General features: G+C 39.1%; 1 protein-coding gene across 2 annotated transcripts in view; it reads left to right on the top strand.

Annotated features, from left to right (window-relative positions):
- The window catches only part of COL28A1 (collagen type XXVIII alpha 1 chain), a gene marked incomplete at its 5' end in the record, with an annotated part of 138,532 nt that overhangs the window by 50,612 nt on the left and 74,672 nt on the right, over nucleotides 1–13,248 (top strand). For both annotated transcript variants that reach the window (XM_081101761.1, XM_081101762.1), the window contains 5 exons: nucleotides 2,746–2,814; nucleotides 7,081–7,149; nucleotides 8,139–8,207; nucleotides 9,826–9,897; nucleotides 10,638–10,706. In XM_081101761.1, the coding sequence (XP_080957887.1) occupies nucleotides 2,746–2,814; nucleotides 7,081–7,149; nucleotides 8,139–8,207; nucleotides 9,826–9,897; nucleotides 10,638–10,706 (348 nt within the window). The remainder of the gene's footprint in view (nucleotides 1–2,745; nucleotides 2,815–7,080; nucleotides 7,150–8,138; nucleotides 8,208–9,825; nucleotides 9,898–10,637; nucleotides 10,707–13,248) is intronic.

The following is a 13,248-nucleotide window of genomic DNA, read 5'->3' as shown; positions in this document are numbered from 1 at the left end:
TTTTATTGATTTTTTTACAGAGAGGAAGGGAGAGAGATAGAGAGTTAGAAACGTCAAAGAAAGAGAAACATTGATCAGCTGCCTCCTGCACACCCCCCACTGGGGATGTGCCCGCAACCAAGGTACATGCCCTTGACCGGAATCAAACCCAGGACCCTTCAGTCCACAGGACAATGCTCTATCCACGGAGCCAAACTGGTTAGGGCAAGTTTGGGCATTTTAATGAATCTTACCTAGGAGGAGAGAAAGATGGAGCCAGGCTAGTTGCAATTGGTAAAGAAGTAGCAGTTATTCATTTCAGTCGGTATAGGTCTAGGACAGTGATGGCGAACCTTTTGAGCTCGGTGTGTCAGCATTTTGAAAAACCCTAACTTAACTCTGGTGTCGTGTCACATATAGAAATTTTTTGATATTTGCAACCATAATAAAACAAAGACTTATATTTTTGATATTTATTTTATATATTTAAATGCCATTTAACAAAGAAAAATCAACCAAGAAAATGAGTTCGCGTGTCACCTCTGACACGTGTGTCATAGGTTCGCCATCACTGGCTAGGAGGATGTTTGATCCCTTTTGAGAAATTTGGACATTGTTTTTTTTTGTTTTGTTTCTGTATATGCTCAGACATGACTACGGAGAGGTTTTGCTTCACCACAGAGAATGGCTATGTCTGACACTGGTGTTCTGGAAAATCATGTTCAACCCTGCGGCCTACCTGCCATTGCCTTCTTCTCACTAGTTACTTGTTTTGTTTAAAATAGCTACAAATTATATCCAGATTAGAAGTAGGGATGAGGCCAGTGATAGAAGCTACTGGAGGCTGATAGGGTCCTAACTACAGTGGGAAGGGAATGATGCCAGAGAATGGGAGATATAAAAATACACAAAAAAACAGAGACCTCATGTCAATTGGAGTCATTTACATGTCAACCTCTAAGCATATCATTATATTATATATTATATTAGAATAATGATTGATATTCAAGATTACCTTAAGTGTGTTTCAATCTTGAAGTACTTATTTCTTTTATTTACTGGTAGCCATCTCTTCTGGGAATCTGTGTTTAAATAGCAGAGATAGTGGGAAATAGTGAGTTATACAAATTTTAGATGCAGTACAACTCTTGGTTGTAACTTCAGCTCCAAAATACTCTAAAAATATGTAAGATGTGTTTCTTCCTTTGGAGCAGTGAAAATTGAGTACAATAGAATCATGTTTTAGGAGTTCAGTAAATTAACTTTTTTAGGTTTCATTGACATTGCATTTTTATTTTTACACCTGGAGTTCATGCAAAGAAAACACATGGAAATATCAGGACATTATCACAGAGTAATTGCAAAGCCATCATCTGCTATTCTCTTACCAAATCAAACCGTCTTCCTTTTCTCTTCCCTTTCTTCCTTTTCTATCCTTTTATATATATTAGATTCAGAGACTTGGTGCCTCTGTTTCAAGTGATAAGATAAACACCTCTATGTTAAGGGCTCTCACATATAAAAACTGATACAAAACAAGGAAGTAGTTTTGATATAGATTTTAAGTGTTGATAGCAATGCACAGAAGAAGATCTCTCTTTTGGTATACTGAATATTTGCAGAATAGTGGTTATGAGTTGGGTTTTGTAGTCAGAGAGAGTAGACTTGAATCTTGCGACTGAATGGGGTGTACTTAACTTCATCAGGAAAATGGGGATGTCTACCTTCAGAGGGTTGTTGTGAGGATTAAATGAGATACAGAATGAAAAGCATTTAGCGCAATGCCTGCCACATGACAGGCAATCAAGTTATGAATCAGAATAATCCAGTTCTGAATTAGAACTGAACTCCATTACATTTTCCTTCCTTGATACTTATTTAGACTGGGATTGATACAGAGTGAAACACTGAGAAGCATATCCCAAGGCATGTTTTAGCGACAGGTTCAATGGACTTTGTAATAGTATAAACAGTATAATCTAATGATGTATTTTTGTTCATAAAAATATATTTATTTAGCCCAGCATTGGCCAAATAAATGTGGGGCTGGCTGCCTGTTTTTGTAAATAAAGTATTATTAGAACGCAGGTACACCTGTTCATTTATGTGTCGTCTATGGCTGCTTTCACACTAACCAAGCAGCATTCATTAGTCACGAAAGAGACCTTATTATGCCTTCACGCATAAAATATTTGTTGAAAGACACAAAGGATAGATAAATGATATTCTTCTTAATGATAACATTTATTTTGTTTCCCAAATTTATTTCATGGAGGGGAGAGGTAATGTTCTTTAATTTTGTTGTGTTTAACTTAGAGAATTTCTTAATTTTCAAAAATGCATTTTAAAAGGATTAGGAGGGAAAAGGTATTTAGAGAATTTTACAATATTTTGCTTCAATTTATTTCTCAAATCCTGTTGTCCTTGGACTCTATGAATTTTATACTTTTAAATATTTCTGTTATGAGCCTAACAGAAAGTGTGTCATTATATAACCATTCAGGAACTTTTGATTTTTATGAGAAAAAATGACTGATAAATATAAACTGGTGCAAATTCTCACCAATTCAGACTAAATAGTAAAACATAATTAACTATTTTGGCAAGTTTGAACTAAATTGTTTAAAAGGAGTTTGCTAACTTTCCATGTTGAACTTTTTTAAGGATATAAAAATAGATTTGAATCCAACGTAATTCCAGATTAGCAAAGTATGAGAGAATGAAGTTTCATTTTATTGCTATATTTCTGATTTATTTTCTATACAGGGGGACTTGGGACCTGTGGGACCCCAAGGACCAATGGGCATCCCCGGAGTTGGGAGTCAAGGGGAACAGGTAATCAATGCTCTTGCCCTTTCCTGGCCCAATGCTGGAGTTCATCGAAGGCCAGTCCTGCAAATGAGTGTACTTGATAGTTAAATTGCAATGAAATTCACACCCAAAGTGAATATAGGAAAGGATAAGATGGTTTGTGAGATCTTATTTATTAGAACTTCCAAAACTTAAAAAATACTGAATTTCTTGATGCTGTAACTTTTAACCTTAAAACCTAATTAATAGGATAAGAGTTTTTGGATAATAGTTTGTATTTTTAGTATCCCTTGGAAGCAATAGTTTATTTACCTGTTGCTTTGTGTGTTTATTCCCCCCCCCCCCCGCAGCTTTGTGAGTGATTAAATCGCACTCTCTCTTAATGCCAGTATGTAGTACTTCCACCCCCTAGCCATGAACCAATCTGAAAAATGTTAAATTTAAAACAAGGTCCAGAATCAGAGGTAACTACTTGACTTTAAGGGGCACCATTCCTGAATAGACACAAGCCACAAACAGAGTTTATAAATGACACTTGGCCCCTGTTGGTCAGAATAAAGAAAAGATCTCTTAGCTTGTCTTTACATTCATGACTGAGATTGCTTCCAAAACCTTCTGACCAGAACTACTGGGAAAGCTGGATAATCTTGTTAGATCTGAATAATATGAAGATAATATAACAGTCCTATCTAGAGTTGTTGTTGACCATATGCTTTTACCTACATTATCTCATTGAATTAAGTAACCAATATACCCAAATTTATGCTGAACACCCTTCTGCTTAAAAAATGGCAAATCAGTTTGGTTAAAATTTAGAGTTAAGGTTAGAATTATTCTACTACCTGGAGAATGAATAGTGCTTCTTTTATCTAAGATAGTGGGAGAAGAAAAGGATTTTAAAAATAAGATGATTCCAAAGCTTCTTGTTGACATTAATTCTGAGTTATTTCTAATTATTGAGTATATGTTTATTGTTGCTAATCCAAGCAACAGCAAAGTTGGACTTACTCCTTTTTCCATTTCCTTTTCCTTGGTAGAGGTCCTAGTGTAGTACATTAGGAGGGTTAAGGTGCAAGAGAAGCCAAGATAAATCTATAAATAAGTGCTTAGAAAATATTTAAGAGCTGTACATTTTGACTACATAGGAGCTGACTGTGTGACCAGGCATTCTCAGGCTTTGTAGTTTATTTGTTTACCTTCTAATCTCAGAAGTGGCTGCACAGTGCTGCCACATCCTGGGTCTCGTGGTGCTCCTGGTGCTGAGTCACCACCATCAGGCTGGAAAATGAGGTTCAAAGAAAGCCAAGTCTTTCCAGATGGCCTGGGAGTTCTGGACCTCCCACCTGCAACTTCCTGTTGCCTTTAATATTGGTTCTTCCTGGAGGTTGTTTTCCTTTATCTTAAAAAAGCCCTCAGACCTCCTCGACCTCTTTGGTTTTCTCATCCCCTTCTGTTCTTTTCCAATAGAAAACAATTTTTAAGGTAGAAAGGTCCACATGGAGCTAAGCCCTACTGGGTAGGAGATGGAATAGAATGTGCTCTTTGTAAATTACTCTGAGCAAGAAACAAATTTGTTTATCCTTTGATCTAAGCTCTACTTAACTTTAACCTTAATTCATGCCATTATTCATTTTTCTTACCCTTAATTTAACATGTTTATCCATTGAATTCCTGTAATTATTAGATCTTTCTATTTTTCATATAGAAATGAATTTTCCCATTCATCTGTTTATGAGGGAACTTCTGTTTCCATTACCAGCAACTAGCATATAATATCCCTCAAGTGGACTGCAGATTTTCATTAAATATTTGCAGACTTGACAATATCAAATCTTTTTATAAAACAGAGTAGAATCTAAATAACCATATATACATGTGTATGCACATATAGGCACATCCCTTGGAAATTTTTTGGTTCTTTGTCCCATTGCATGCTACTTGTGGACTACTGAAAAAGTTAAGAAGAATTCTTTCTTATAAAGGCTCAATATCTTAAAACTTGGCTTCTTAAATTGTTTAGATTGCTTCATCTTCATCAACCAGAGAAAGGGAATACTAATTGTACTTTTTTTTTAAATATATTTTTTATTGATTTTTTTACAGAGAGGAAGGGTGAGAGATAGAGAGTTAGAAACATCGATGAGAGAGAAACATTGATCAGCTGCCCCCTGCACACCCCCTACTGGGGATGTGCCCGCAACCAAGGTACATGCCTTTGACTGGAATCAAACCTGGGACCCTTCAGTTCCCAGGCCAACGCTCTATCCACTGAGCCAAACCGGTCAGGGCTAATTGTACTTTTTAAAATGAGCAAGCAGTTGTATGATATAGTTAGAGAAAGGACACAACATTTTCAATAAAATAATCATATTTCTGTAACCATTATATGCACTGTCATGGTTTGTGGGGTGCAAGCAAAACAAAATCTTAGTTTTCTCTCTCATCATCCCTTTAAACTTTTTTTTCATTAGGGGAAGATTTTTCTTTGTTGTACCACAGAAATAAATTATCACCAGGCTATAGACTTTTCTTATCACTTTTAAGTTAATAGAAAGTTTTAGGGTCACTCTAAGTTACAAATCAGTTTTAATTGTACAATAAAAATTATCTAGTCGATATATAAATCTTCCTTTCCATCTTTCCTCATCTGGTCTGAGCTGCATGGAGACCCTGTGGTCCATGGGAAGATCTCTGCTTCTCCTCCCTCCGGGCTGAGTCAAGGCTGGAGGAGAGGTTCAGTACAGAAATTCTTTCTTGACTGCTCCATTGTCAGATAGCTTTGGGTCCTCTGGCCTTGGCAGATTTTGATTTTGACACCCTTTCCTCTGAGGATCTGGCACTGGCCCCTGCTTTTGCTCCTCCTAGGACATGGGTAAAGGACTCTCTTCCTCCAGTGATTTCTCCCATCAGCCTCTGCTTTTCTGGAGGTTTACTCTATACCGTCTCTTTCTGTTGGAGTTCCATTACTCTTTCAGACCCTTTTGGTCAGTACTCAAAACAGCTCCAGGTCTACTCTGGTCCACAGAAAAAACTCACATGGCCTTTGCACAAGGCCTGATGCTCAGGCTGATCCCACACCAGCTCTTTCTGGACTATCGCGGTCCACTTTAGCTTTCTTAGACATGAGTCAGATGCTGGCCCTTGTGAGTAAAATAGGTGAAGGGATTAAGCAAAACAAAACAAAACTCATAGATACAGATAATAGTATGGTGATTACCAGAGAGAAAGGGGGGCTGAAAAAAGGGGGAGGGGGAAGGTAGAAGAGAGTAAAGGGGGGATAAATGGTGATGCAAGGAGACTTGACTTTGGGTGGTGAACACATAATAGAATATATAGATGATGTATTATAGAATTGTAACTTATAGAACTTTATTAACCAATATATTCAATCAAAAGAGGGCTCTTAAAAAAATAAAATTCAGTCACTTTTTTTGTTTGTTTAAAAAAATATCAAGATCTTCAAGTGGCTACCCCCTTTCTCGAATGGGGTACCGAACAAAGCAACTTAAACCCCTCTCATCTTCTCCAAAGAAAAAATTTCATGACTCCTTTCTCCAAGGAACTTTATAAATGCTATCCCCTTCCCCCTTTTATACCTACAACATGAGTGAGAGTCAGATGTTTGAACATGTATCAGTTAAGTGTCTGCTGCCTATTGCTTATTACAACCTAGGTCAAACCTTCATTTTAACATCTTGATATATACCAATTGGTACAGCTCATTTGCTAGCATGTGACTGAGGTGTGAAATGGGTTAACAAGATGAAGAGTTATTGCTCTTCTTTAGAACTCCAAGTTGGCGTGGTGGCTCTGCTCATCAGGGCTTCAGGCTTCTTCATTATTGTCCGCCTGCCATCCTGAGGGTGCGCTTTCTTCCTCCATGGGAAAAACACCATGTCTTCACTTCATCCACTGGAAAACGGGTGTAGGGGAGGAGGAGGCATGCATCTACCTTTAGCATGGACCGGAAATTACACATATCCCTTCCATTCCCGTTCCATTGGCCAGAACCCAGTCACATGGCAACACCTGGCTGCCACAGGAACTGGGAAATACAGTCTTTATTCCAGGCAGCCATGTGGGCCAGCTGAAATTTCTCTTACCATGGGAGAAGGGAGAATGCATTTCATGATTCACCTAGCAGCCTCTGCTATCCCATTCAACTAATATTGACTATTAGTAATTCATTATGGGACATGAACTAAACTCACTTTAGAGGATTGGAAACTCTTACCCACATTTCTTCTTAATTTCACTAATACTATTAAATTTTTTATTTTTATTTTAAAGGGAATCCAAGGCCCTATTGGTCCCCCTGGTCCTCAAGGACCCCCAGGACAGGGTTTACCTGGTTCCAAGGTAACTTTCTCAATGAAAAAGGAGCTTCATATGTCTATAAATATACTGGCTGTTTCTTGGGCAGAGGGCAGGCATTTGGAAGGCAGCAGATGAAATGCACTTAAAAATCAGAGATCTCTACTTAATGTAAAATCTTACTGATAATCCTAATGGTGTAGAAAATGTAATATATATTCCTTATGCTCTTAGAAGCTTTATTTAAACAATCTTCATTTATTGTTTTCTTTGTTACTTTTACTTATGAGACCCTATTCTAGCATCTCAAGCAGTAATATCAGTAGGAACTACCTGTGGTTACATGCCTCTTTGGACTGACTCATTTTTATTCTCACCAGCACTTCCACAGTAGGGCCAACTGCTAAAACAGCTAGTTAAAGATATGGAGTCAGAAATGACCCAACAAATAAACATTTTCTATAAACAGGAATCAAATTATCTCCTAAATTAGAATTATTATTTATCCCTTGGGGAAAGGTATGATACCTATTTCTAATTAGCTATCCTTAATGTTGCTTCAAAAAATCATCAATCATTGTTAAATAAATAAAATACTTCTCTGAGAGGTCTCACCTTCAAGCCCACTCCTTAGCAGTGCCCATGTGAGAAGCAGCTCAATAGACTGCTGTTACTGTCCTTGAGATGCCTGATTCGCGGCACATCATCGGAAGCTCAGGTTGTTCTCTCTGGTTATGATACTGCTTTTGATCATCAGTCATCTTGACTTTCAGTTGTCAATTTTAGTTGTTCTCGAATATAACTATCATTTCCAGGGACTCTTTAAGGGGGGTGGGGGTCCTTACAATAAATTTTGAGTATGTTACATAGCCTGTACTTTAAGCCAGATCTTCCCACAGCCCAAATGTGATGGGGTAAAGTATATATATGAATTGAGCACATATAAGACAACTCTTAGGAGACCAAAGAAGGAGTATGTTGTTTTTATTTTGCTGCCTCAGTCAAATACTCTTCAAATATTCTTTCCTTATTAGGGAGAAATAGGCCTGCTAGGACCTCCAGGCCCTAGAGGACCAATGGGGATTGGAGTACAAGGTCCAAAGGTGAGTTGACCATGCTGCTCAGAAGCATTTAGATGACTTATGTGTTATTATGTAAAGTTTCATTTATATCCAAATGAAATATAGATCATGCATGGGTCATCTAACTGTTCCTTTCTTTACCAGTGTAGTGTTTATTCAGAAAAGGGTCTGATGCTCAGTATAACTTTTATTGTTAAAGAAAAACCAAAATAGGTTTATTGTAATGACTGCTGCTTGTCTTATTTATTGACTTATTCATTTATTAGCAGCACAGGCTCTATTTTAGCACAGAGTGATTCTTTAGAACATTATCTCCTGCCATATTATAAAACAAAGCACCTAGTAGTTAGGATTTCAGTAAAGGCTACTTTGTTTTATGATTTCCTAAGCAATCCATTCCCTAAATCTAAAGTATGTTCAGCCCACTTCTGTTACCCAGTAATTTTATATGTCAACATGCTATTTGTTTCCCTTGCTTTTACGTAACTCTTATCTCAACTTGCATGTTTTTTGAATTTAAGGTGACCCTTGAACAATGTGAAACATAAGGGTGTGGACTCCCTCAAACAACTTTTGACTTCCCCTAAAGCAAGTTGTCCCTTGGTATCTGTTAGGGGTATTGGTTCCAAGACCTCCATAGACATCAAATTTTTGGAGATTTAAGTGCCTTACATAAAATAATATAGAAGAATGCATACAGTTGGCTGTCTACATACATGGATTCCCAATCATAGAATAGTTTCACTGTCCTTTTTTTTCAGTAGCTTTTTTAGTTTGGTTTAGTTGAAATGCCCCTCAATTATTTTTAATATATTTTGCTTGTAATAAATGTAGTAAGGACACTTTTATACTGTTTGAAATGGCATGTGTTTTCTCTGAATATATTAAAAAACTTATTATTAATCATAAATTAACTTGAAACCAAGTAGAATTGTTGAGCATTAGAGCTGGAAGTGATGTTAAGTCCCCAATTTTTTCATGTTACTTTTATATTCGTTTCTCAGGATTGCTGTAACAAAGTACGACAAACTATGTGGCTTAAAACAATAGGATTTATTGTCTCATAGTTCTGGGGAGAAAAAAAAATCAAAATGTGTGCAGGGCCATCCCTCCTCCAAAACCTGTAGGGAAGAATCCTTCTTTGCTTCTTAGCTTGTGGTGGCCAACCCTTGGCATCCCTTGGCTTGTAGGTACATCACTCTAATCTTTGCCGCCGTTGCCACGTGGTATTCTCCCTATGTGTCTTATCTTCACATGGTGTTTTCCTCTTTTTATAAGGACACCAGTCATACTGGATTAGGGCCCACGCTAATGACCTCATCTTAACTTGATCGCATCTGGAAAGACCCTATTTCTGAAAAAGGTCACATTCACAAGTACCACGGGTTAAGACTTCAATGTATCTTTTTTGGGGTCAATTCAACCAATAACAAACAACATAATCCAAAACTGAGACCCAGAGAGGTTAAGTAATTTGCCCAAGGTCAAATAGTTTGATTATTAGTAATTACTATTTAGATTTCTCAGCTTAGAGGCTTTTCTCAGACACTATAAGATATATCTAATTGCAGGTACTGCAAAATGGGGGTGCATGATAAACATGAACTCCTGGGAAATAAAATCTTTGCTTATCCACCAGGGGGAGCCAGGCTCAGTAGGGCTCCCAGGACTGCCAGGAGTGCCAGGGGAAGATGGAGCTGCTGGGAAGAAGGTAACTACGTTTCCATATTCCCCAGGGTAAAAACTACTGAACCACACTATACCTTGGTCCTGCAGGACCTCAAATTAAACCATCCAGGACAAACTTAGTCTTAAAAAACAACAACAAGCCACAAGTCTAAATTTCCTTGTTCACTGGCTCCAGAGAGAAAGAGAGCACGAAGCCAAAAGAAAAGTAGTGTTTCACACCTTCTGCCTTCTCTCAGTGTTTTGGACATGGCATTCTCCAATGACCTAGTCTTTCTGGGATTCCTAGAAAGGACTTTCATTTAAACTTAGAGAAAACACCTTTTTTTCCCCTCTAAAAGAAGCATCTGCAAATGTATTCAGGAAGTAAGGCCATTATAAAGATTTCCTAAAGCACTTTGAGTAGACATGTGAAATACTCATTTTTCAATATAAGTAGTGAAATCAGCAGATGGAAGGCTGAAGATCTTTCTTGTTTTCTTAAAAAAAAATACAAACCACCAAATGTGAATGATGAGGCAAAAGAAATCAGCGAATAAATTGGCCTTTTTTCATGATATTTCCAACTGCTCTGAGCTAAACTAGAGTTTGATATTAATTTATTCAAGTTGGTAAATTTCCAAATTAATTTTGAGAGTAGAGTTAAGGTCGGGTCTGCTTTGGAGGGTCTCAGCAGAGAACCCACTGGCCATGAGAAGAGACAAGGTGGGCTGATATATACTGTCTACAAAGGGCCAGCTAAGACATCGGTATCATTTCCTCCAGGGAGAAGCGGGGCTTCCAGGAACAAGAGGCCCAGAGGGAGCACCTGGAAAAGGACAACCTGGCTCCAAGGTATGGAGTTGACAGTGCTGGGGAAGCAGACTGCCTGTGTTCTGGTCCTGATACTAAGGAGCCAACTTAGGAAAAACCTGATTGTTATTCTTGCTCTGTCAAATGTGTTTACTTCTGGCTTAAAGTTATGGATACTAGCCTGTGAGCTCTGGAAGAAAGCAAGTATGTATTATTCATTTTTATTTCCTAACATCTATTATAAGACCCAGCTTATATAAAGAGTTCAACACAGGTTTTTCTTAATAAATAGCCAGACTGAATTTAAAAACACATAGGAAGGGAAAAGTAGGCTTGAGATACACCCTTGAGACCTGAAAGCCCATAAATTTTCTTTATTTATGGAGTTTCACACAGTAATAAGAAATATCACCTTATTAAGTGGCAATTTTACTTTCACAACATGGAATAAATTTATTTTACACATTGTAGAAATGCTAGTGAATGTCATCTTTATATGTCATGACAAGAATATATAAATTCATCAGTAGGACCATTAGTGACATAACGCACAGCTCTAAGGTGCCAGATGTCCCTGCAGTTTTTATGTAGAGTCACCAATGCCCATATAAAACTTTTGAAGAATTCAATATGAGGGAAGTAAAAGTAAAATCTGTACACTTATTAGTACTCTATAATTGTATTAAAATAGTAATTGATTGCTTAAGAAGTTTATGTCTTGAAAAATACTGGCTAAAATTGAGTCCTTACCCTTAAATGTGAGAATTTGAAATTTAAATATATTTGTAGATTTCAAACAATTTTATTTATTGACTTACCAGATTATAAGATCTTTGGGGGAGAGGGGGAAGGGGATGCGGACAGAGAATATCTTTTTAATTATTCAAAAATACTTATAGAAATTCTTGCTTACTAACGCTCAAGAGAACTAATGTATTCTAGAATGCACTTTTGGGACATAGACCTATGAATTAATAACTGAAGCTGTAAGAATGAATGATATCTGTGAGAAACAGAGCTGAGGTTTGAATTTCATGGTATACAGTAGCTGGAGAAAGAATATTCAGAGCAGGACAAAGATAAGCAGAAGAGTTACCATGTTAGGGAAACCAAGGAGAAAGGGTTTCAAAGGGTGGCACATGCCACCCCCCAAGCAAGGACAATGTGCATTGGAAAGAGAGGCCACTGGATTTGTGGCATTGAGGTGATCTGTGGCTTATGGAAGGCTATAGGAGAAGAAATGCTGGGAGGTTTCTGAATGAAGATGAAACAGTTTTTCTGGGGGAGTGACAGTGGGCAACCAGGCTGGGGAATAGTAGTAGCAAGTTTCTAGCTCTGCCCCATGTTCATGCCCACATATCTTTCTACCAACAGAGTTATCAGTCTCCTTTGGGAGAAAGAACTATACTCCCTATCCTATCTAATAATAGACAAACATGGTAATTAACCGTAACTTCGCTACCCTTCCCATGGGCTAATCAGGGTGATATGCAAATTAACTGCCGACCAAGATGGTGGCCAGCAGCCAGGCAGCTGAAGCGAACAGGAGGCTTGCTTGCTCCAGTGATGGAGGAAGCCAAGGTTCCCCGCCTGCCGCTGCCAGCCTCTGAGCTGCACTCTAAGAAACAATGTTGGAATTAGAGAAGCTAAACAAACTCCAGAAACCTGCTTTCAGCCAGCCGGCCTCGGAGCTGGAGCTGTAACAGTGTTTCAATTATAGAAGCCAAACAAACCCAGATACCTGCTTTCAGCAGCCGAGGACTCAGAGCTGGAGCCAAGCCTTAGAGCTAAAGCCGGCTCTCAGTTCCAGTGACAGCCATAGAAGGTAAATAAATCCCAGAATAAAAAAGAAAAAAAGGAGAGGTTGGGAGCTTCAGTCACCCACCAGCCTGAAAACGGCCCTCAGCCCCTCACCCAGACTGGCCAGGCACCCCAGTGGGGACCCCCACCCTGAAGGGGGTGTGACCAGCTGCAAACAGCCATCATCCCCTCATCCAGGCTGGCCAGGCACCCAAGCGGGACCCTCACCCAGATCCGGGACACCCTTCAGGGCAAACCAGCCGGCCCCCGCCCATGCACCAGGCCTCTATCCTATATAGTAACAGGGTAATATGCAAACTGACCCTAACAGCAGAAGGACTGGGAATGACTGGTCACTATGACACACACTGACCACCAGGGGGCAGATGCTCAATGCAGGAGCTGCCCTCTGGTGATCAGGGCGCTCTCACATGGGAGGAGCTCTGTTCAGCCACAAGCCAGGCTGATGGCTGCCAGTACAGCAGTGGTGGTGGGAGCCTCTCCTGCCTCCTCAGCAGCGCTAAGGATGTCCGACTGCAGTTTAGGCCTGCTCCCTGCTGGCAAGTAGACATCCCCTGAGGGTTGCCGGGCTGCCAGAGGAATGTCTGATTGCCATCTTAGGCCCAATCCCCCCGGGAGCAGGCCTAAGCCAGCAGGTGGTCATCCCCTGAGGGGTCTCAGACTGCGAGAGGGCACAGGCCAGGCTCTAGGCGTTGAGGAAGCCCTCCTTCTAGTGCACTGGGCCTCTAGTGGAGAAATAAATGGGGCTGAATTTGAAAAATAT

This window comes from Myotis nattereri (assembly GCF_964212035.1).
Source record: "Myotis nattereri genome assembly, chromosome: 11".
Lineage (NCBI taxonomy): Eukaryota > Metazoa > Chordata > Mammalia > Chiroptera > Vespertilionidae > Myotis > Myotis nattereri.
This window is presented reverse-complemented; position numbering and strand designations above follow the sequence as displayed.